Raw genomic sequence first — 22,991 nt, 5'->3', positions numbered from 1 at the left:
GAGCTGATATCGCTTTGGCTGGATTCTGAGATACGTGTGAAAGTCTTTGCATGACAAATGCTTAAAATTGTCCTGCACGACAAAATTCCTTTGACAGATTCAACCCGCAGGGGAGCAGAGAGGGGATCGGCAATGCTTTTTTTCCCCTCTCTAGCACCCCCATGTGTCCAGACTGACTAATAAGCCAGAGATGGTTTCTCCCATTATTTTATTTATTTATTCCATTTGTACCCCGCGCTTTCCCACTCAAAGCAGGCTCAATGCGGCTTACATAGTAATTGGGATTACAAAGTATTGGTGGAGAGAAATAAGTTGAGTATTATCGGAGTAATACTACCCTTATACTACCCTTATCCCTTATTTGTCCTGTCTGTCTGTCCTGATTATGTGGGTAGGTGTGTTAGTCGTAGGCACATAAAAGAAAAAGAGGACGATTCCCCCAAAATTAAAAATCCTGTAGGACATATCTGAAGATGTCCAAAAAGAGGACATAACCCTAGTAATCGCTAGCATTAAATATATATTTGAAACTTGCAGGTCCTTCTGTGATGTTATAAAGGGGTAGACTTAGATTCGTGCTCGGATTTCCTTTTGAATTTTTTTATACACTTTGCACTTGCTTGAAAACAAAGCATGGGACTATAAAGTACCTGAAAGCTTCAGCCAGGCCACATTTTTAAAGGAAAGCTCCATGGGGAGAATCCCTTTGAAATGCTTAAAGATTCACATAGACAATCATACAATGTTCTCACAGGTCTGCAAGCTGCTCCGAAACGTTGATCACCATAAAAACATATGGAACCTTTTGCAGATTGGTCACCGATCACAGTTCACTATAGTTGAAATGAATGTCTCTTCTTTGGACAGATGTTTTAGACACCAGGACTTTCCTTATAGCTCCTGAATTTTGACAGAAATGAGGGTACAACTGAGGACTATGAAGAGGTTCACATCTATTCTTTTCTTTTTTGAAGACCATGCTGTTGGAAAATATTCGAGTCGCCCAACAACCAGAAGAAGAAAGTAACTTCAACGTGTTTTCTTATTTGCTAGCTGGACTGGACTTGGATTTGAGGTAAGGAAGAAAGAAGTTATTGTTATTGTTTGTTTTTGCTGTGTACTTGTATTATTGAATTTATACTGTTTAGATTGATTGCACTTATATTGAGTACAATGTATGTTTTTATAGTTTTTTGGTTTCTTGATTAGAACTTTAGGAGATTATGCAGGCTATAAAGCATGGATGGAATTACGCTAAATTAAAATGAAAGGAAGAGCTGAAGGAAGAATGAGCCGGGAAGTACCATGTTCTCTTTGTCTGTCTCTCCCTCCCTGCCTTTTGGCTCCTCTCCTCAAACGAGGCAGGCTGCACATTTACATACATATACAAATATTGCCACTTAATGCATTCACATCCATGAGTTCATAACAGTATTCGACCTAAATCTCCTGACGCAGGCGCTTAGGCGCCGAAACACAGCAGCTGTGTTGAGTCACTCTTTGATGATCCTATATAATAATTCTCACCTCCAACGTTCGAATGTGCCTAGGACCGTGCCTCCCTCGGAGGTGGTCTGCTAGGCAGGCATGCACTGATGTCAGTGACGCCAGTGACAGCTGATACCAAAGCAAGGGGAGTTTCCCTACTCCTCCCCCTGTGTTACGGCCCACTGGACCCCCCTTCTCCGCGACACTGTCAACCCCCCTTCTCGGCGAAAACCGTCCCCCGCCGCCGTCCAGTACCTGTGCTGACGGGGGACCCCAACCCCCGTCAGCCAAAGTCCTGGGCTGGCCTTTGCAGCATTGCTTCTTCAATGATTTTGTGTTCAAGTTCCTCTGCGTGTGTCTGACATCAGACGCACGCAGAGGAACTTGAACCGAAGATCATTGAAGAAGCAACGCCGCGAAGGCCAGCACAGGACTTCGGCTGACGGGGGTTGGGGTCCCCTGTAAGCACAGGTACTGGACGGCGGCGGGGGACGGTTTTCGCCGAGAAGGGGGGTCGACTGGGTCCCAGAAGGGGGGGAGGTGAAAACGGAGGTACGGCAGAGTCTGGAATAGGGAGGGAGGGTGGGGGATGGCCTTGCTAGCGCCCGTTTCCTTCCCTTTTGAAACGGGCATTATTTACTAGTTTGTAATAAAGACTTCTATCCATCTACACGTCTCCTTCGGTATTTGAGAAGATCCAACTCTCCCCTTCTCCCTTCTTCTTTTTTTTCCTTGACTGTTTGTACGTAGGGAACTAGAGCACCTCCACCTTTGCGTGGCCTTCCTTTGTTCAATCACCAGGTTGTGAATGGACTGTATAAGGAGGGGCGTAGCCAGACACCCAATTTTGGGTGGGCCTAGGCCCAAGATGGGTGGGCAGAAGAACCCCCACCCCCATCCTACAGGTGATTTGGTCTCTCCTTCTCTTATCTGCGTGCCATAAGGTCTCTCAAACATCCCCCCTCTCCCGCATACCTTTTTAAATAGCAGAGTTTCACCAGCAGCAACTAATACACACTGCTCATGTTGGCCCCACAGTCTTCCCACTGATGCAACTTCCTGTTTCCGCATAGGCGGGAATACGTCAGAGGGAAGGCTGTGGGGCCAGTGTGAGCAGTATGTATCAGTCGCTGCTTGCTGCAGGCGAAGATCTTCTATTTACAAGGTATGCAGGAGGGGCTGTTGTTGGGAGTCTTCAGCTGGTGGGGCTTGGGAATCCCTGCCGCCACATCATAGGTGTGCTGCTACTGGGTGGGCCTGGGCCCACCCGTGGCTATGCCACTGTTGCCATACAAGCGCATCCCCACCTTATCCGTTGAACTTCTTTCTTGTAGACTACAGCCTTCCATTCCTTCAAAGTCTCTGGGTAGGTCCGTCGTCCTATTCCTTGCACTGGTCCCCTTCCGTTAAAAGAGGAGGACTGCAATATGTCTTCAATATCATCTGTGTCCTTGTTAGCATGTGACAAAACGACTTCACATTTGACTACTGCTAAATGCCTGTTTTGGTCTAAACCATACTGCTGTGTGCTCTGTTTGGCTAGGATCCATCGTCATAGACCACGACAGTGAAACCTTGCTTGTCACGATCTCCCCACCGTCTGTATTCCTAGCTGCAGCTATTCCACATAAAGTGCCTAAACCCAGATGAACGTCAATTTAAAACCAATTATTGATTGCTAATGGCCTATGAAATGGAGGAGTGGCCTAGTGGTTAGAGCACCGGTCTTGCAATCCAGAGGTGGCCGGTTCAAATCCCACTGCTGCTCCTTGTGATCTTGGGCAAGTCACTTAACCCTCCATTGCCTCAGGTACAAACTTAGATTGTGAGCCCTCCTAGGACAGAGAAATATCCAGTGTACCTGAATGTAACTTACCTTGAGCTACTACTGAAAAAGGTGTCAGCAAAATCCAAATAAATTATTTGAGATTCTGTTGCTACTATTGAGATTCTACATGGAATGTTGCTATTCCACTAGCAGCATTCCATGTAGAAGCCTGCCCTTGCAGATCAGCAACACAGCCGCGCAGGCTTCTGTTTCTGTGAGTCTGACGTCCTGCACATACGTGCAGGACGTCAGACTCACAGAAACAGAAGCCTGCACGGCTGCGTTGCTGATCTGCAGGGGCAGGCTTCTATATGGAATGTTGCTAGTGCAGGAGTAGCCTAGTGGTATGTGCAGTGAAACATCGAACCTTGCTACTATTGGTTATTCTACAGGGAAAGTTGCTGAGTGGAGGAGTGGCCTAGTGGTTAGAGCACCGGTCTTGACACCCAGAGGTGGCTGGTTCAAATCCCACTGCTGCTCCTTGTGATCTTAGGCAAGTCACTTAACCCTCCATTGCCTCAGGTACAAACTTAGATTGTGAGCCCTCCTAGGACAGAGAAATATCCAGTGTACCTGAATGTAACTCACCTTGAGCTACTACTGAAAAGGTGTGAGCAAAATCTAAAATAAATAAAAAAATCCTAGTGCATGCTAAATGCTCAGACTTGGGAATAAGAAAAAAAGGGGGAAAAAAACTAAACCTCCCAAATGATTAATAGATAAGAAATATGACACGGGGCAGACCCTGACACTGTAGAAAACAAAATTAAGGGCCTTATTCCATGTAGAATCTCAATAGTAGCAACATTCCATCTAGAATCTTCAATAGTAGTAGACTTTGCGCCTTCTGTCTTGCTGCACCCTACGCCTGGAATAAACTTCCTGAGCTCCTACGTCTTGCCTCATCCTTGGCCACCTTTAAATCTAGACTGAAAGCCCACCTCTTTAACATTGCTTTTGACTCGTAACCACTTGTAACCACTCGCCTCCACCTACCCTCCTCTCTTCCTTCCCGTCCACATTAATTGATTTGATTTGCTTACTTTATTTTTGTCTATTAGATTGTAAGCTCTTTGAGCAGGGACTGTCTTTCTTCTATGTTTGTGCAGCGCTGCGTGTGCCTTGTAGCGCTATAGAAATGCTAAATAGTAGTAGTAGTATTTAATAAGCCGCACTATAGGTTCGCATTTTTAGCACGTGCTAACACTAGAGACGCCCATAGAAATATATGGGTGTCTTTAGCGTTTAGTGTGCGCTAAAAACGCTAGTGCCCCTTAGTAAACAGGACCCTAAATATGCCAACATAAAGACTACAGTAAAAGTTTGTAACAGCAAGGTGGGACACAATGGCAAGTGATTGGTGAACTGAGTTAAGCTTTGATACCGAATAGCTGTGCACTATACGAGATCATATAGCTTTTTACATAAATATCTGATGCCGTTATGTCCCTTTATTATAGTTATTATATTGACGTATTTAATTTTGTTTTCTGCAGTGTCCGGGTCTGCTCCTTGTCATTTTTCTCCCTGGTTTCTTATCTATTAAATGCTAAGGCTTGGCAGACAGGATAGACCGTAAAGGTCTTTATCTGATGTAATCTACTATGTTACTATCCAGCTCATTTTCGAAAGAGAAGGGCGCCCATCTTCCGGCACAAATCGGGAGATGGCCGGCCTTCTCTCAGGGTTGCCCAAATCGGCATAATTGAAAGCCAATTTTGGGTGCCCTCAACTGCTTTCCATCGCGGGGATGACCAAAGTTCAAGGGGGCGTGCCGGCAGTGTACTGAAGGCGGGACGGGGGCGTGGTTAAGAGATGGGCGTCCTCAGCCGATAATGGAAAAAAGAAGGGCGTCCCTGACGAGCATTTGGCCGACTTTACTTGGTCCCTTTTTGTTCACGACCAAGCCTCGAAAAGGTGCCCGAACTGACCAGATGACCACTGGAGGGAATCGGGGATCACCTCCCTTTACTCCCCCAGTGGTCACCAAACCCCTCACACCCAAAAAAAAAAATTAAAAAACATTTTTTCCAGCCTCTATGCCAGCCTCAAATGTCATATCCAGCTCCATCACAGCAGTATGCAGGTCCCTGGAGCAGTTTTCAGTGGGTACTGCAGTGTACTTCAGGCAGGTGGACCCAGGCCTACCCCCCCCCCCCCCTACCTGTTACACTTGTGGTGGTAAATGGGAGCCCTCCAAAACCCACCACAAACCCACTGTACCCAGATGTAGGTGTCCCCCGTTACCTTTAAGGGCTATGGTAGTGTTGTACAGTTGTGGGTTTTGTGGGGCTCAGCACCCAAGATAAGGGAGCTATGCACCTGGGAGCAATTTGTGAAGTCCACTGCAGTGCCCCCTAGGGTGCCCAGTTGGTGTCCTGGAATGTGAGAGGGGACCAGTGCACTATGAATGCTGGCTCCTCCCAAGACCAAATGGCTTGGATTTGTTCGTTTTTGAGATGGCCGTCCTCGGTTTCCATTATCGGCGAAAACCAAGGTTGGCCATCTATAAGGTTGACCTAAATGCCTAAATGTTGAGATTTGGCCGTCCCCGACCATATTATTGAAATGAAAGATGGACGCCCATCTTGTTTCGATAATATGGGATGCCCCGCCCCTTCGCCGGGGCACCCTTAAAGATGGGCGCCCAGTTCGATTATGCCCCTCCACGTAAGATGCCCATAGGTATAAAATGGACTTCTTAGCTTTTTAACATTTCGCACATGCTACTCATTAGTAGGCACACTGAAAAATGGCCTGTGCTGGTGTAGGCGCGTGTATTGGACTCACCTTGGTACATTTCTCAGCGCGCCTGCAAAAAAAGCTTTTTTTTTATTTTTTTGTGGCCGAAAATGTACGTGCGGCAAAATTTAAAATGAGTGCGCATCCATTTGGGGCCTCAGACCTTACCGCCAGCCATTGACTTAGCGATAAGGTCTCGCACGTTAACTGGGCAGTAATCGTCAGCGCATGTACACTGCCGATTGCCGACTGGTTAGCTGCCACATGTGTTGGACACACGTCAAAAATAGAATTACCATCGGGCTCATTTTCAAAGCACTTAGCCTCCCAAAGTTCCATAGAAACCTATGGAACTTAGCCTCCCAAAGTGCTTTGAAAATATGCCTCAATATGGGGCACACAGTAGCTGGGAGGTAGTTCTAATCCGACGCGCATTGGACGCATGTAGGTGCCTACGTGCCTTAGTAAAAGGACCCCTATTTAATTTGCGCATGGATCTGGGATATGGGTCCAGGGTGCCCAAATTTTGGTGATCTATTGAGAATCCAGAGGTTAGCATCTAACGTTAAGGACCAAGTCTTAGAGTCCCTTTAAGTGAATACCTGAGACAATAGGATGCAAAATGATTTGCTTAAGGTCACAAAGAGGGGCTTAATCGAATGGGGCAGGCCATCTATAAGGGCGGCCATCTGTAATGATGGCCCCATCAAGCAGCGTACCCAACTGTATTATCGAAACAAGATGGCCGGCCATCTTTTGTTTCGATAATATGGTTGGGGCCGGCCAAATCTCAACATTTGGGCTGCCCTTAGAGATCGCCGGCGTTAGAGATGGCCGCCATTGGTTTTCGCCGATAATGGAAACTAATGGCGGCCATCTCAAACCCAGCCAAATCCAAGCCATTTGGTCATGGGAGGAGCCAGCATTTTGTAGTGCACTGGTTCCCCTCACATGCCAGGACACCCTAGGGGGCACTGCAGTGGACTTCACAAATTGATCCCAGGTGCATAGCTCCCTTACCTTGGATGCTGAGACCCCCAACCCCCCCCCCCAAACCCCACTACCCACAACTGTACAACACTACCATAGCCCTTAAAGGGTAACGGGGGACACCTAGATGTGGGTACAGTGGGTTTTGGATGGGTTTTGGAGGGCTCCCATTTACCACCACAAGTGTAACTGGTGGGGGGGGGGGGGGGGGGGGGGATGGGCCTGGGTCCACCTGCCTGAAGTGCACTGCAGTACCCACTAAAACTTCTCCAGGGACCTGCATAGTGCTGTGATGGAGCTGGGTATGACATTTGAGGCTGGCATAGAGGCTGGAAAAAATGTTTTAAATTCTTTTTTGGGTGTGAGGGGGTTGGTGACCACTGGGGGAGTAAGGGGAGGTGATCCCCAATTCCCTCCGGTGGTCATCTGGTCAGTTAGGGCACATTTTCAAGGCTTGGTCGTGAACAAAAAGGGACCAAGTAAAGTCGGCCAAATGCTCGTCAGGGCCTGGTCTTCCTTTTTCCATTATCGGCCGAGGCCGGCCATCTCTTAACCACGCCCCCATCCCGCCTTCGGTACACTGCCGACACGCCCCCTTGAACTTTGGCTGGCCCTGCGACGGAAAGCAGTTGAAGCCGGTCAAAATCGGCTTTCGATTATACCGATTTGGCTGGCATTAGGAGAAGACCGGCCATCTCCCGATTTGTGTCGGAAGATGGCCGCCCTTCTCCTTCAAAAATAAGTAGGAAAGAGTGTTAGTGAGAAAGATGTAAAGTCCGGTTTTCCTTGTTCTCAGCCCATTGTTCTAATTGCTAAACCACTCATTTCCCGTTCAGCCATCTTTGTCTAGGATTTCTCTTCAGCTTATTGTGTTTCTATTGCTTGACATAGTGGCTAAGAATATTAATACCTCAGGCATTTTGATCCTCTGCTTCTGCAGAATCCATGATTGATGCAACTTGTTTAGAGCCTGGATATCAACATTACTGGCATCGACGACTCTCTGAAAGGCAGGCGAAATCTTCTTAGATCATTTTTGGCCTGAAAGCTAGAACATGTGTTTGAATGACAGAGGGTTTGCTAGTAAAGTCTAATGAGAATCAGCCACAGCCTTCACGTGAACCCTGTGTCTCTGCTTCTCAGTCTGTTAATAGGTTTATGGTAAATGCAAAATTGGGTCTATTAATGATAGCTCAGATCGCAAATGGAGAGGGAATACAACGGAGATTAGAATAATGAGCAAAAAATGGAATTTCTGGAGCTGTGGGCCTGACCGAAAGGAAGAAATGCCATTTCTCCAGGAGAGGGAGCAAGACCCCTATGAAAGAATTCCATCTTCCGATCGGCACAGTAGTTTCTCAATTGATTGCATTAACAATTGAAACTAAAAAATAGGCAACATCTGCCTATTGGAAATCTAGTTTTATATTTATAACACGCACGCACACATATGAGGGTTAAATGAAAAATAATGCCTCCACCGCCATAATTCATCAGCAGATGGCAGCACTGATGCTCTACATATGTTCACTTGTTCTTTGAAATCTCTTCCTTCACCTCAGTTGGTGAGACGGGTCTGTGTGAAGAGGCTGTGTTGCTGTTGTTGGTGAAATGGAAGCATGCAGGGAGCACATGGTGCAAATTAAGCAATGTGCCATGACTGTTAGTGCCTCCAATTAAAATTCCATCTTTCGTTTCGATAATACGGTCGGGGACGCCCAACTCTTGAAATTTTGGTCGTCCTTAGAGATGGTCATCCCTAGACTTGGTTGTTTCTGATTTTTGGCGATAATGGAAACCAAGGACGCCCATCTCAGAAACGACCAACTGCAAGCTCTTTGGTCGTGGGAGCAGCCAGCATTTCTAGTGCACTGGTCCCCTTGACATGCCAGGACACCAACCGGGCACCCTAGGGGGCACTGCAGTGGACTTCATAAGTTGCTCCCAGGAACATAGCTCCCTTACCTTGTGTGCTGAGCCCCCCAACCCCCCCAAATCCACTACCCACAACTGTACACCACTACCATAGCCCTTACGGGTGAAGGGGGCACCTAGATGTGGGTACAGTGGGTTTGTGGTGGGTTTTGGAGGGCTCGCTGTTTCCTCCACAAACGTAAAAGGTAGTGGGGGGGGGGGGGGAGGGATGGGCCTGGGTCCGTCTGCCTGAAGTGCACTGCACCCACTAAAACTGCTCCAGGTACCTGCATACTGCTGTCACGGACCTGAATATGACATCTGAGGCTGGCAAAAAATATTTTTAAAGATTTGTTTTGAGGGTGGGGAGGCGGTTAGTGACCACTTGGGGAGTATGGAGAGGTAATTCCCAATTCTCTCTGGTGGTCATCTGGTCATTTTCGGGCACCTTTTTGTGGCTTGGTCGTAAGAAAAACAGGACCAGGTAAAGTTGTCCAAGTGTTAGGGATGCCCTTTTTTTTGCATTATGGGTTGAGGATGTCCATGTGTTAGGCATGCCCAAGTCCCGCCTTTGGCTATGCCCTGCGATATACCCCCTTGAACTTTGGCCGTCCCTGTGTTGAAAGATGGGCGTCCTTCTCTTTCGAAAATGAGCCTGAAAATGACTTCTGTAAGGTCACAAGGGCTGTCACTAGCAGCCCATTGCCCTAACTACAAGGCCATATGTTGTGGCCTTAGGACTCAGCAGGCACTGAGTTGCAACTTCTCAAGCACAAGAGGTGGGGAAGAATGCGAGCAGGGTCTTGCCTTTTCTCTCAGGCTAGCAGTATGTTTATCCACTGTGCTATGGTGAATTTTTGTTCACTATATCCAGTCTTTGCTGCATTCCACCATGGTGTCAATATTTGCCACAGACGTAGAACATAATCCAGCAACAAAATTGCCATGGACATTGTCACAACTGTGGTTCTATCAAACTGTATTTATCCATTTCAAGGGCAATATTTGCTTTTCTATTTGACTTGAAGTCTTGCCAGATAGATGACGGGATCATTTCTATGCCGCTTATCACCAAGACATGTCAACTATTTCAAAGCTATTCTCCCACTCTCTTGTGCTTTGCTATGCAAGGGAACCTGACCTTTCTACCCTCTCAAAAGCACTACCACAAAATCAGGATCCTATTTATTTTCCCATGATGATGATGATATGGAAAATCCCAAGAGTTCTTAGTTGCTCATTCTGGGCTCTATTCCATCCTCTCATCCTAATGTAGATGAGAAGGTCCTTGAGCGTCAAGTGGTAGATTAATGAAAAGGCTGCTGAATTTCAGCCCGATATGACTAACATGTTGAAACTGAGCTTCATTAATGCTTTGAAGAGTTTCTGAAAATTATTTTCAAATTCGAGTACTTTTGTAGAGTATGTTAGTTAAGTCCAAATTAGTCTCAATGTCATGGGATGCTGAATTTTTGGGGGCAGGGAAGAGAACCTTAGTTCATTTCTAAAATGTAATATTAGAAAATGCAAATCAGGCCTAAAATTCAGTCAACCAATTCACAAAAATCGTAATGGTGGTATTAGAAACAGTCAGGGGCATTTGTATACGTGGAGGGGCATAATCAAACGTGGACACCCATCTCTAAGGGCGCCCATCTCTAAGGACATCCCGGCGAAGGGGCGGGGAAACCGCTATTATTGAAGCAAGATAGGCATCCATCTTTCGTTTCGATAAAACGGTTGAGGACGCCCAAATCTCAACATTTAGGTCGACCTTAGAGATGGTCATCCCCGGTTTTCGGCGATAATGGAAACCGAGGATGCCCATCTCAAAAACGACCAAATTCAAGGCATTTGGTGATGGGAGGAGCCAGCATTCGTAGTGCACTGGTCCCCCTCACATGTCAGGACAACAGCTGGGCACTGCAGTGAACTTCACAAATTGCTCCCAGGTGCATAGCTCCCTTACCTTCGGTGCTGAGCCTCCCCAAACCCACTCCCCACAACTGTACACCACTACCATAGCCCTAAGGGGTTAAGGGGGGCACCTACATGTGGGTACAGTGGGTTTCGGGTGGGTTTTGAAGGGCTCACATTTACCAGCACAAGTGTAACAGGTAGGGGGGGATGGGCCTGGGTCCACCTGGCTGAAGTGCACTGCACCCACTAACACTGCTCCAGGGACCTGCATACTGCTGTCACGGAGCTGGGTATGACATTTGAGGCTGGCATAGAAGCTGGCAAAATAAAAATAAAAAAATTTCTTTAGGGTGGGAGGGGGTTGCTGACTACTGGGGGAGTAAGGGGAGGTCATCCCCGATTCCCTCCGGTGGTCATCTGGTCAGTTCGGGCACCTTTTTGAGGCTTGGTCATGAAAAAAAAAATGGACCAAGTAAAGTCGACCAAATGCTCGTCAGAGACGCCTTTCTTTTTTCCATTATTGGCCGAGGACGCCCATCTCTTAAGCACGCCCCAGTCCCACCTTTGCTATGCCTCCCACATGCCCCCATGAACTTTGGTCGTACCCGCGACGGACTACAGTTGAGGACGCCCAAAATTGGCTTTCGATTATGCCGATTTGGGCGACCCTGAGAGAAGGACGCCCATCTCCCGATTTGAGTCGGAAGATGGGCGCCCTTCTCTTTCGAAAATGCCTCTGATAGACGCCAGAATTTAGGAACCTAAATTCAGTGTGCTGAGTGCTAACCCTCTAACAGAACGACATGGGAGTCTCAGGATTCTGCTATAGAACACTAGTGTGAGTCGGAGCCTATCCGCCTGATATTAAAAAAAAATGGATGGTAAAATGGCACTTAGGCAGCTATCTGGCAATATTCAGTGCCAGATAGCTAACTTATCTGGCACTAAATATCGCTGGTTAGCAGTTTAAAGATAGACGGTTATACTATGCGATATAACCGGCTATGTGCCAATTTTCAAAGGAAGACCGGCCACGTTTGGCAGCCATATTTGGTCACCACAATAGGTAGAATGACTTTCGCTAGTCTGAATTTAACCAGCCTGCGCTGAATATCAGCTTGACCGGTTAAGTTGGGCTGGCCAGTTAAACCGGATATTCAATGCCGGTCACTGAAAATGGCCCTTCAATGTGGCATCTCTAATGGCAAATGCTGAGAAAACCTTCAATAGTTGCTGCATTAAATTTGTAATTGGACTCTGGAACGTAGTGACAGCAGCTGGCCTTTACGGAGTTTAAGAGGGGTTTGGACAGATTCCTGAAGGAAAAGTCCATTGAACATTATTTAAAAAAAAAGAGGGGGAGGGAAAAATTATTTTTTTTTGAGGGGGAGGGGGGGGGTTGCTGGGTTCTTGAAGCCTGGATTGGCCGCTGTCGGAGACAGGATGCTGGGCTTGGACCCTTGGTCTTTTTAATAATGAAGTGAACAGTATGGGCTGTTAATCTCAATTATGTAATCTAATACAACACAAATTGATAAACAGCCTGACACAATCCTAAAGGGTTGTGTAAAGTAAACATACACCAATTAAAGACAGGGAATACCCTCAGAAATCAAGGCATTTACCAACTTAGCTTGTAGTATTGTTGGCTTGATAACCCCAAAGAGCAGTTGAAATGTGGGGTTATCAAGCCAACTATACTACAAGCTAAGTTAATCTATGCTTTGCTATGGCTTATGATAAGGTTGTCTACCCAGTATTGATTTGAAATTTTGGCTTTAATATGAGCAATTTTGAGTAAAAGACAGTGGGAAAGTTAACCCTATGAAAGAGACTAGATCACGGACATAAAAATCTTATATAGGTACTAATGAGTGGAGGAGTGGCCTAGTGGTTAGGGTGGTGGACTTTGGTCCTGAGGAACTGAGTTCAATTCCCTGCACAGGCAGCTCCTTGTGACTCCGGGCAAGTCACTTAACCCTCCATTGCCCCATGTAAGCCGTATAGATACTATTGGAGATTGTACATGGAATGTTGCTACTATTGGAGATTCTACATGGAATGTTGCTATTCCACTAGCAACATTCCATGTAGAAGGCTGCGCAGGCTTCTGTTTCTGTGAGTCTGACGTGCAGGACGTCAGACTCGCAGAAGCCTGCGCGGCCACTTTGGTGATCTGCAAGGGCCGACTTCTACATGGAATTTTGCTAGTGGAATAGCAACATTCCATGTAGAATCTCAAATAATAGCGACAGTGGAGGAGTGGCCTAGTGGTTAGGGTGGTGGTCTTTGGTCCTGAGGAACTGAGTTCAATTCCCACTTCAGGCACAGGCAGCTCCTTGTGACTCTGGGCAAGTCACTTAACCCTCCATTGCCCACCGCATTGAACCTGCCATGAGTGGGAAAGCGTGGGGTACAAATGTAATAAAAAATAATGTCCGGTTGGTCAGACCTTGGTTTCTGAGGGTATTCCCTGTCTTTAATTGGTGTGTGTTTACTTTACACAATTACCCTTGGTCTTTTCCCAGTGTGGCGGTGCTTAACTGCAAATTTTACCATGGTTTAGCAAAAGGCTCTTTATTTCTGAGGCAGTGGGTTCCCAAACTTTGGTCCTGGAAGCACCCCAACCAGACAGGTTTTCAGTAGAGCCACAATAAATATTCATGAGCTAGATTTGCATGCAATGGAGGTGGTGCATGCAAATCTCTCTCATGAATATTCATTTTGGGCATCCTGAAAATCTGAACGGTTGGGTGCTTTCAGGGCCAAGTTTGGGAACCACTGTTCTGAGGGATTCCTTAAGCAAAATTAAACAATGCTTACACATGGTACTGTGACATTTATGAGATGAATGCATCGCATCCTCTCCTTGTAAAAAAAAACAACAACCCTGTAATCTCCAACATCTGTAGTCGGGGCACAATTTAATTTTCATTTCTTTTTTTTCATAACTGATTGCAGAACAGAGCTGTACATGCATCAGATGGCTGACAGCAACTCCTTTGGAATCATGCCGTGTTTGAAGGTAAGAACCTACAAATAATTTCTCAACCCTATCCTTGGCTTCATGACTCCGGTCTCCTGTTCACAGCTAGTGCTCCATATGAAATGTGGCTGCAAGAATCATATCGAAACAGGAAAGCAGAGGATAACACACAGACTTCTACATGGGGAGTGTCAATAAGAAGTTCTGGCACAAACTACAGACCCAACACGGGCCGTGTTTCGGCGGGTTCACTCGCCTGCTTCAGGGGTTGAATACAACACTCGAAAGAGCAGAACTATGTCTAGCTGCCGGAAGTAAAACAGCTCTGAAGCAAACTAAGAAAACAAAATTCACTATGCAAAAACACCGCTCCTCTGTGTGATATCCTCTACTTTCCTGTTGTGCTTTGGATCTACGCAGCGGTCATCTCCTGTTGCTGTCGGCATGTATAATAGCGTTTAAATTGGGGGGGGGGGGGCGTCCTTGAAAAAGCCGTCAGTCAACGGAAAGTGACATTTCAGATTGTAGAACCCTCTATAGTCAACTTTACTTACCAAAAGTTACGTGATTTGAGATGCGAGTTGATTCTCACCTGTTGACTACTATGATTAATATATAAAGAGATTAAGCATTAATAATTAGGGTCCGGTGACGATTTTGGGAAGGTTACATTCGCTTGACTCCCATGCTGAGGTCCTTAAAACCTTTAAAAAAATACACTTTGAAAGTGTCTATATATAAGCTTGGATTGATTATTTTTGACGATTCATAATATATTGCTTGTGAAATATTGTTTGATTCTGCATCTTGTGGGACTCCCATTTTAATGAAAGACATATTCAAAATGGTTTACAGTCAATAACAGGACACAATACAGATAAATGAGAATATAAAAAAACAACATGAAATAAAAATTCATCCCATAACTCTGTACGCTCTGTACATATTTGTGCGTGATATTTTCAATCAGGGGCGTAGTCAGACATCCAATTTTGGGTGGGCCTGGGCCCAAGATGGGTGGGCAGAAGAACTCTGCCTTCGCCAACAAGTGATTTGGTCTCTCCCTCGCTCGCCTGCATGCCATATGGGGTCTCAAATATTCCCTTCCCCTGCAGAGGCAACACGCTAGCAAGGTACGGTCTCTCTCCATGTTAAAGATTTTTCTCTTGACTTTTTAAAAACTGTTTGCTTACCTCTAGTGGGGAAGTGTAGGGCACCAGACTTGGACATACTCCATAGAAAGGTCAGCCCTGGTGATAGCGGGGCCAGTGGATCGCTTTGCTTTGAGTGGAGGAATTAGACCAATTTTGCCACAGCAGGGGGGTATGGGGGAAGGATTGTTGTTCTCCCTGCTTGACCCTGACACCTTGCTGAGTCTGGAAGTCAAGGATTCTCCTCGGAATCCAGCGATGTTGATGGAGGAGCAGGAGGCCTTACCAAAACCCAGAGTGGCGATAGATCAGTCTTCAGCGGGAACTGCCTTTCTGGGAGTACTGCTGGAAGCTGGCACCTCAGCATCTTTGATATCTTTGGCTGCAGCGCAGACAATCTTGGACTCAGGAGACAAACATACCTAAGTCTCCACTACCCAAGCTGCAAAGGACTCAAATGCAAATCAAGCTATGCATCCAGCTTTTCCTACATAAGCACACAACTGTGGAACGCATTACCAAAAGCTGTGAAAACAACTTATGATCACCTAAACTTCCGGAAATCATTAAAAACTAACCTGTTCAAAAAGGCATACCCTACGAACCCAACTTAAATGCCTGTTCCCTGCAACACAACAAAACCAAAGCTCGTAATGGACATATAATAACTCTTCCTCTCTACGATTCCCTAATGTGTCTATACACACGAACCTTATTCTACCACAACATTACTGTATTTGTTCATACCGGAATTGGCGAACGCCTTTACGGTACTATGTAAGCAACATTGAGCCTGCAAATAGGTGGGAAAATGTGGGATACAAATGTAATAAATAAATAAATGGAACAGAGATCTATCGAGGGACTGCAAATTTCTTCTGTACAAGTGTTGTGTGAGCTACAGAAACCTGTATTACCTCCTAAACCAAAATTGGTTACTTTAGATGTTGGTACGGTTTGACTAAACTGGACCAGTCTATTTCAGGCAAATTGGAACTGTTGGCTACACAATTTAAGTTCCATCGAGGGGCATTAACAGAACTACAACAAAAAGTTTCTGAAAATGAGGAAATTGTGAAGATCAAGGGAGTTTCAGATTATCAAGCAACCTTACTCAAGGATAACTTATTTGGAGACTTCTGTGTGTCGGAAAACTTTGAATTTGTGAATTTTCCTAAAGTACCACCAGTGGCACCTTTGTTAACACTTAAACATTACTTTTTGGAAATATTGAAAATTCCTGAACAATCATGTCCTGAAATTGCAAAGGCATATTACTTGTCTCAAGTAGCTAAGAAACCTGAGGATCAAGATCTAGCTTCGGAGATAGATGTTTCTTTTGATGAACTTAATGTTACTCAGATTATAATTGGAGAGGATCAAGATGCTGTGCCAACAGCGTTAATAGTAAAGTTTGCTCTTGACCCGGATAAGGAATGGATCTTGAGACTTTGCTTTTGAAATAAGGAGGTAAAATTTCTTAATTGTCAGGTTCGTATATTTCCAGATGTGGAATGAGTAACTCAACAAAGGAGGAAACAGTTTTTTGAATTAAGATCTAGAGATTTAGGTGGTTGTTTTTGGTTGAATTTCCTATGTAAGTATTTAGTCAAATTTGAGTTTGACAGATATATTTTGTAGGAACCAACTTATCTAAGTGATTTTTTTATCCTCTAAAAGCAGTGGACCCACTAGAGTCCTTGATCATCCATCTGTGACTGCTGTGCCCTGATATATAGCTATTCTATTATTTAGTACTGCTTGCTTATTGTCATAGGAGGAGTAGTCTAGTGGTTAGTGCAGTGGACTTTGCTCCTGGGGAACTGAGTTCAATTCCCACTGCAGCTCCTTGTGACTGTGGGCAAGTCACTTAACCCTCCACTGCCCCAGGTACTAATAAGTTCCTGTATATACTGTGTAAACCGCTTAGAATGTAGTTGCAAAAGACCACAGAAAAGCAGAATATCAAGTCCCATTCCCATATAAACAAATATTAAGTAGGGGATGGGACTTGATATACTGCCTTTCTGTGGTTACAATCAAAGTGGTTTAGATATTATATACAAGTACTTATTTTTGTACCTGGGGTAATGGATAAGAGTATGGGAAGGGACTTCAGAATAACCCAAGGTCATAGAGAGCAATTTATGATATTGCCGACAACAGCTTTTCATAACACCACTTGCCCCGACCCAGTGTGCACGAAGGACTTCAAGTGCTCATATGTGAAGTGGCCTAGTGGTTAGTGCAGTAGACTTTGATTCCGGGGAACTGAGTTCTGATTTCCACTGCAGCTCCTTGTGACTCTGGGCAAGTCACTTAACCCTCCATTGCCCCAGGTACAAAATAAGTACCTGAATATGTGTAAACCGCTTTGAATGTAGTTGCAAAAACCTCAGAAAAGTGGTATATCGAGTCCCATTTCCCTTTCCCCCTTTCCCTTATGACATCACAATATCAGAAGTGAGCCAAGTATCAGGCAATCAAGCCATTGTGACATCACTGATGAGGTTGGCTCTTATTGGTGGAATGAGTGGAGGAGTAGCCTAGTGGTTAGTGCAGTGGTCTTTGATCCTGGGGAACTGAGTTCGATTCCCACTGCAGCTCCTTGTGACTCTGGGCAAGTCAATTAACCCTCCATTGCCCCTGGTACTAAATAAGTACCTGAATATATGTAAACCGCTTTCAATGTAGTTGCAAAAACCTCAGAAAGGCAGTATATCAAGTCCCATTTCCCTTTCCCTTATGACATCACAATATCAGAAGTGAGCCAAGTATCGGGCAATCAAGCCATTGTGACATCACTGATGAGGTTGGCTCTTATTGGTGGAATGAGTGGAGGAGTAGCCTAGTGGTTAGTGCAGTGGACTTTGATCCTGGGGAACTGAGTTCGATTCCCACTGCAGCTCCTTGTGACTCTGGGCAAGTCACTTAACCCTCCATTGCCCCTGGTACAAAAGAAGTACCTGCATATATGTAAACCGCTTTGAATGTAGTTGCAAAGACCTCAGAAAGGCAGTGTATCAAGTCCCATTTCCCTTCCCCTTATGACATCACAATATCAGAAGTGAGCCAAGTATCGGGCAATCAAGCCATTGTGACATCACTGATGAGGTTGGCTCTTATTGGTGGAATGAGTGGAGGAGTAGCCTAGTGGTTAGTGCAGTGGACTTTGATCCTGGGGAACTGGGTTCGATTCCCACTGCAGCTCCTCTGGGCAAGTCACTTAACCCTCCATTGCCCCAGGTACAAAATAAGTACCTGTATATATGTAAACTGCTTTGAATGTAGTTGCAAAAACCTCAGAAAGGCAGTATATCAAGTCCCATTTCTCCTTCCCCTTCAATATTTCTTGGTATAGTGCCTTGAATTCTCTGATTATCTTGTGGACTGATATGGGTAAATTTCAGTATTGTGCTAATATGTTTTTTTTAATTATTATTATTATTGGTTTTGTTATGTAAATTTGACCTGTTTCTAAACCAGGTTGTTTCTTGGTGTTAATTCGAGATGTCAATAAATAAATAAATAGTGGCTATGATACGCCTAGCTATGAAGTTCTGTTCCAAAGCCTGGAGAATTCATTCCCTTTAAAAATCAATTCTACAACAACATAAAAACAAACACCACCTCATAAAACCCCACAAACGAACAAAAATAAAAACAACGGCTTTTTCCAAAGTAACTTTAAAGTTGCTAATCCTATTCCAAGCAGTCTTCTAATCTAATGTTGACCAAATAAAGAGTCTCAGACCCAAACTGGGCCTCTGTGTGAAATGATCATTCATATAGAAAAAAAGCTTTCCTTTATAACTTATCAGTTTATAAAGAAATAACCTGTTCAGGTTCCTCTGGGTAAATCATTTCTGGATTTTGGTGCATGATATTCATCTGTAAGATATCCAATTAAAGAAAACTAGATAGCCAAAGATTAACTGATTCTGCATCTGAGCAGAACTTCTCTGTTTCAACTATGTTTCATGGAGTAAACGTTATAGTTTCTAATGTGCAGTTTTAAAAAAATGCATTTTACTACAGCTTAGTTTACTGCAGGGGTAACTAAACTTTTTTTGTGGTAAATGTTTTTTGCACTGCTGAAACTGCTTAAATGTAGCAGGCCCTAAATTGCTAAACCTTTCTCACTTCCAGACACCTTATAGAATGCAGCACCCAACCACATAAGAATACTGGGTAAGACCAATGTCCATCTAGCCCAGTGTCCTGTTCCCAACAGTGGCCAATCCAGGTCACAAGTACCTGGCAGAAACCTAAATATAGTAGTAGCAACATTCCATGTAGAACACCAAAGAGCAACAACATTCCATGCAGAATCTCAAATAGTAGCAACATTCCATGTAGAACCCTAAAGAGTAGCAACATTCCATTCAGAATCTCAAAGAGTAGCAACATTCCATTTTAAGGAATCCCAGAGCAAGCAATGGCTTCCCCATGCCCTCCCTTCCTCCAACACCCCATAGATGCAAGAGCTCCCAAGTCCCTCAGCCCCCCCCCCCCCCCCGGCACATACCAGGAGTCAGTGAGTAGGATTGATCTGTATCATAAAATAAGCAGTAGCATAAATGATGAACAAAATACCAAATTCTGCTGTACTTCACAGTTATTACCTTGACCAAAACCACTTGTAAGTAAGTGGAGAAAAAGATCGCAGAAATTCAATTGTGGCCCTAATTTTGCAAAGAGTTTTACTAATTGCATCATGGGTCTAAACCCCCCCCCCCCCCCCCCCCACCTTTGTATGCAAACCTCTCTCATGCATATTCATAGCGGATATCCTGAAAACTGAACGAGCTGGGTATGTCCCAAGGATTAGATCGAGAACCACTGGTCTAAAGCATGAATCAAAAAGGCCAGATGGAGTAGAAGGAGGTATTTTAACAATGGCATAAAGCAAGACCCTTGGGACCTATACTCGGTCTCTAATAAAGAGATCTTTGAACACACAAACTCTACAATATGCAGGTCCCACTGTGTGAATATAGAAATTATTATAATTGATTTAACCATCCCTGAGCACTTCCTATATAGTTGCACAATACATATGTAGATATGAAAAGGAAACAATGGAGCAAAATAGAAAAATCATAATGTTCCTCTCTGTGATTACATGTACGAGGGTTTATTACGAACGCCCACTCTCAAGCTGCCTTCCATGTGTACTGCTATTTAAGCCTCTCTGCTGAGAGGAATCGAACAAACCCCTGAGACGGCCTAATCCTTTTACACAGCATCTCGGAGAGAAGGAAAAAAAAAATACAAGTGAGCAAAGATGCAAAACTATCACAGGTCAAGATAGGTTAAGAAATTAGAAATGCTGTTTACATAAGATATAGCTGAAGTGCCAGAATGGCTGATGAAAAATGTATATTTTCCATCCTTGTAAATCAATGAATAGTGTGACAAGGTCACCAAAGCCAGAAGGGTGCTCGGTTGCATAGACAGAGGCACAACCAGCAGAAGGAAGAAGGTAATAATGGCCTGTACAAGTCATTGGTGAGGTTTCACTTGGAGTAATCTGTTCAGTTTCGGAGGCCATATTTTGCTAGGGAAATAAAAACACTTGAAGAAGCGGCGTACTGAGGGTGGGAGCGGTGGGGGAGCGGTCTGACCTGGATGCACACTGCAGGAGGGGTGCAGGGAGCAGTTACATGTGTGTCAGCTCCGCCAGTTCCCTGCTCCCTCTGCTGTTACTTCCCGTTCCAGGGCAGAGGGAGCAGGGAACTGGCAGAGCTGACAGCCATGCGGCTGCTCACAGCACCCCAGCAGGTAAGAAGAATGCACCCGGGGGGGGGGGGGGGGGGCTTGGAGGTGATGCACTGGTGGGGGATGACGCTGCACCCGGGGGGGGGGGGGGGGGGGGTGTTGTACTGCATCCAGGTGGGACAATGCTGCACTCAAGGGCATAGCCGCCGAGAGGGGGGGCAGGGGGGGGACAAAATTCCCCGGGCGCTGCAGTCCCACCCGCCCTCTGTCGTTGACCGTCTTCCACCGGGCCAGGCCCCCTGCATTGAAATCACAGTGTCTCTCACCTCCATGTGAAAGTGCTGCAGGCAGCAGGGCAGCAGATCACCTCCCTTTGGGCCTCCTTTCCTCCCTGTGTCCCGCCCTCGTCTGATGTAACTTCCGCGAGGGCGGGACACAAGGAGGGAAGGAGGGCCGAAGGGAGGTGATCTGCTGCCCTGCTGCCTGCAGTGCTTTCACACGGAGGTGAGAGGTGCTGTGATTTCAATGCAGGGGACCCGGCCCGGTGGCGGACGGAGGGGGGTGAGTGGCGGCGACCTCGGGGGGGGGGGGGGGGGGGGGCAGTGGCCTTGCCCCGGGCCCGACCCAGTCTCTCAGTAGCCCTGATCAAGGGGGGGGGGGCCTGCGCAGTGGCAATCCGTCCTGGGTGGCAGTCGACCAAGGAACACCACTGACTTGAAGCAGTTCAGAGGATGGTGACCAAAACGGAATGAGGTCTGTGCCAGAAGAGATACAAGAATAGACTTGAAGACCTGAATATGTATTACCTAGATGACAGAAGACACAGGGGTGATATGATATAGACTTTTAAATACTTGAAAGATATTAATGAGCAAACAAATCTTTCTCAAACAAGGGAAACTATAGAACTAGAGGGAATGAAAAGAAAGCGCAAAGAGCAAAGCTTAAAAGCAACATCAAGAAATACCTTTTCACAGAAAGAGTGATAGAGCCCTGGGACAAAATCAGTGACAGAATTCAAAAAGAAATGGGAGAAATACAGAAGATCCCTATCTAGCTAAATGATGGGATCAAAAGAAAACAAATGACAGAGGAGTCCTTTTACTAAGCTGCGGTAAAAGGGGGCCTGCGCTAGCATCAGTGCGTGTTTTTGACACATGTTGAGGCCCCTTTTTACCGCAGCGGGTAAAAGGCCATCTTTTTTTCTCAAAAAGAAATGGCCATGTGGTAAGTGAACCACTTGCCGTGCGGCCATTTCAGGAGGGGAGCTCTTACCGTCACCCATCGAGGTGGCGGTAAGGTGTCCAATGCTAACCTGGCGGTAACCGCACTGCCTGTTTACCTCTGGGTAAGCACTGGCATTACAAAACTAGAAAATATGTTTGTAGCACCAGAAATGGGTGGGAACTACTTACCGCATGGCCATTTCGGTGGGGAGCCCTTACTGCCACCCATTGAGATGGTGGTAAGGGCTCTCATGCTAGTGGTTACCAGGCATTTACCGCTGGTTAAATTCTGGCATTCTAAAAATAGGGAATGACCACAGGATGTAGAGAAACGCTCCAATCCTTACGAACATCAATCAAGTGGATAGAAGAGTAGGGTAGGCTAGCTCTTCCAAAAACAACAAGCGAGACGCATATACAATGTATGAGTCTTTAATGAGAATCACCAAACGACTCGACATAACTGCCATTGTTTTCGGCACCAAACTGCCTGCTTCAGGAGTCTATCCAGCTCATTTTCAAAAGTGATCGCCGGTCATCTTCCGACACAAATCGGGAGATGGCCGGCGATCTCCTGAACCCGGCCAAATCGGTATTATCGAAAGCCGAGTTTGGCCGGGTTCAACTGCTTTCCGTCGCGGAGCCGGCGAAACATCAAGGGGGCGTGTCGGTAGGGTAGTGAAGGCAAGACGGGGACGGAGGCATGCTCACGAGGTGTCCGGCTTCGCCCGATAATGGAAAAAAAAAGCCAGTCTTGACGAGCATTTCACCGGCTTTACTTGGTCCCTTTTTTGTCACGACCAAGCTTCAAAAAAGTGCACCAACTGACCAGATGACCACCGGAGGGAATCGGGGATGACCTCCCCTTACTCCCCCAGTGGTCACCCACCCAACCCCCCCCCCCCCCCAAAAAAAAAACTTTTTTGCCAGCCTCTATGCCAGCCTCAAATGTCATACCCAGCTCCCTGATAGCAGTATGCAAGTCCCAGGAGCAGTTTTTAGTGGGTGCAGTGCACTTCAGACAG

General features: G+C 45.8%; 1 protein-coding gene across 3 annotated transcripts in view; it reads left to right on the top strand.

Annotated features, from left to right (window-relative positions):
- Positions 1 to 22,991, top strand: part of MYO18B (myosin XVIIIB) — a 549,955-nt gene that overhangs the window by 98,299 nt on the left and 428,665 nt on the right. For all 3 annotated transcript variants that reach the window (XM_030218025.1, XM_030218027.1, XM_030218024.1), the window contains exons 11-12: positions 975 to 1,075; positions 13,844 to 13,907. In XM_030218025.1, the coding sequence (XP_030073885.1) occupies positions 975 to 1,075; positions 13,844 to 13,907 (165 nt within the window). The remainder of the gene's footprint in view (positions 1 to 974; positions 1,076 to 13,843; positions 13,908 to 22,991) is intronic.

Source organism: Microcaecilia unicolor, chromosome 11 (assembly GCF_901765095.1).
Source record: "Microcaecilia unicolor chromosome 11, aMicUni1.1, whole genome shotgun sequence".
In the NCBI taxonomy this organism is placed as follows: domain Eukaryota; kingdom Metazoa; phylum Chordata; class Amphibia; order Gymnophiona; family Siphonopidae; genus Microcaecilia; species Microcaecilia unicolor.
This window is presented reverse-complemented; position numbering and strand designations above follow the sequence as displayed.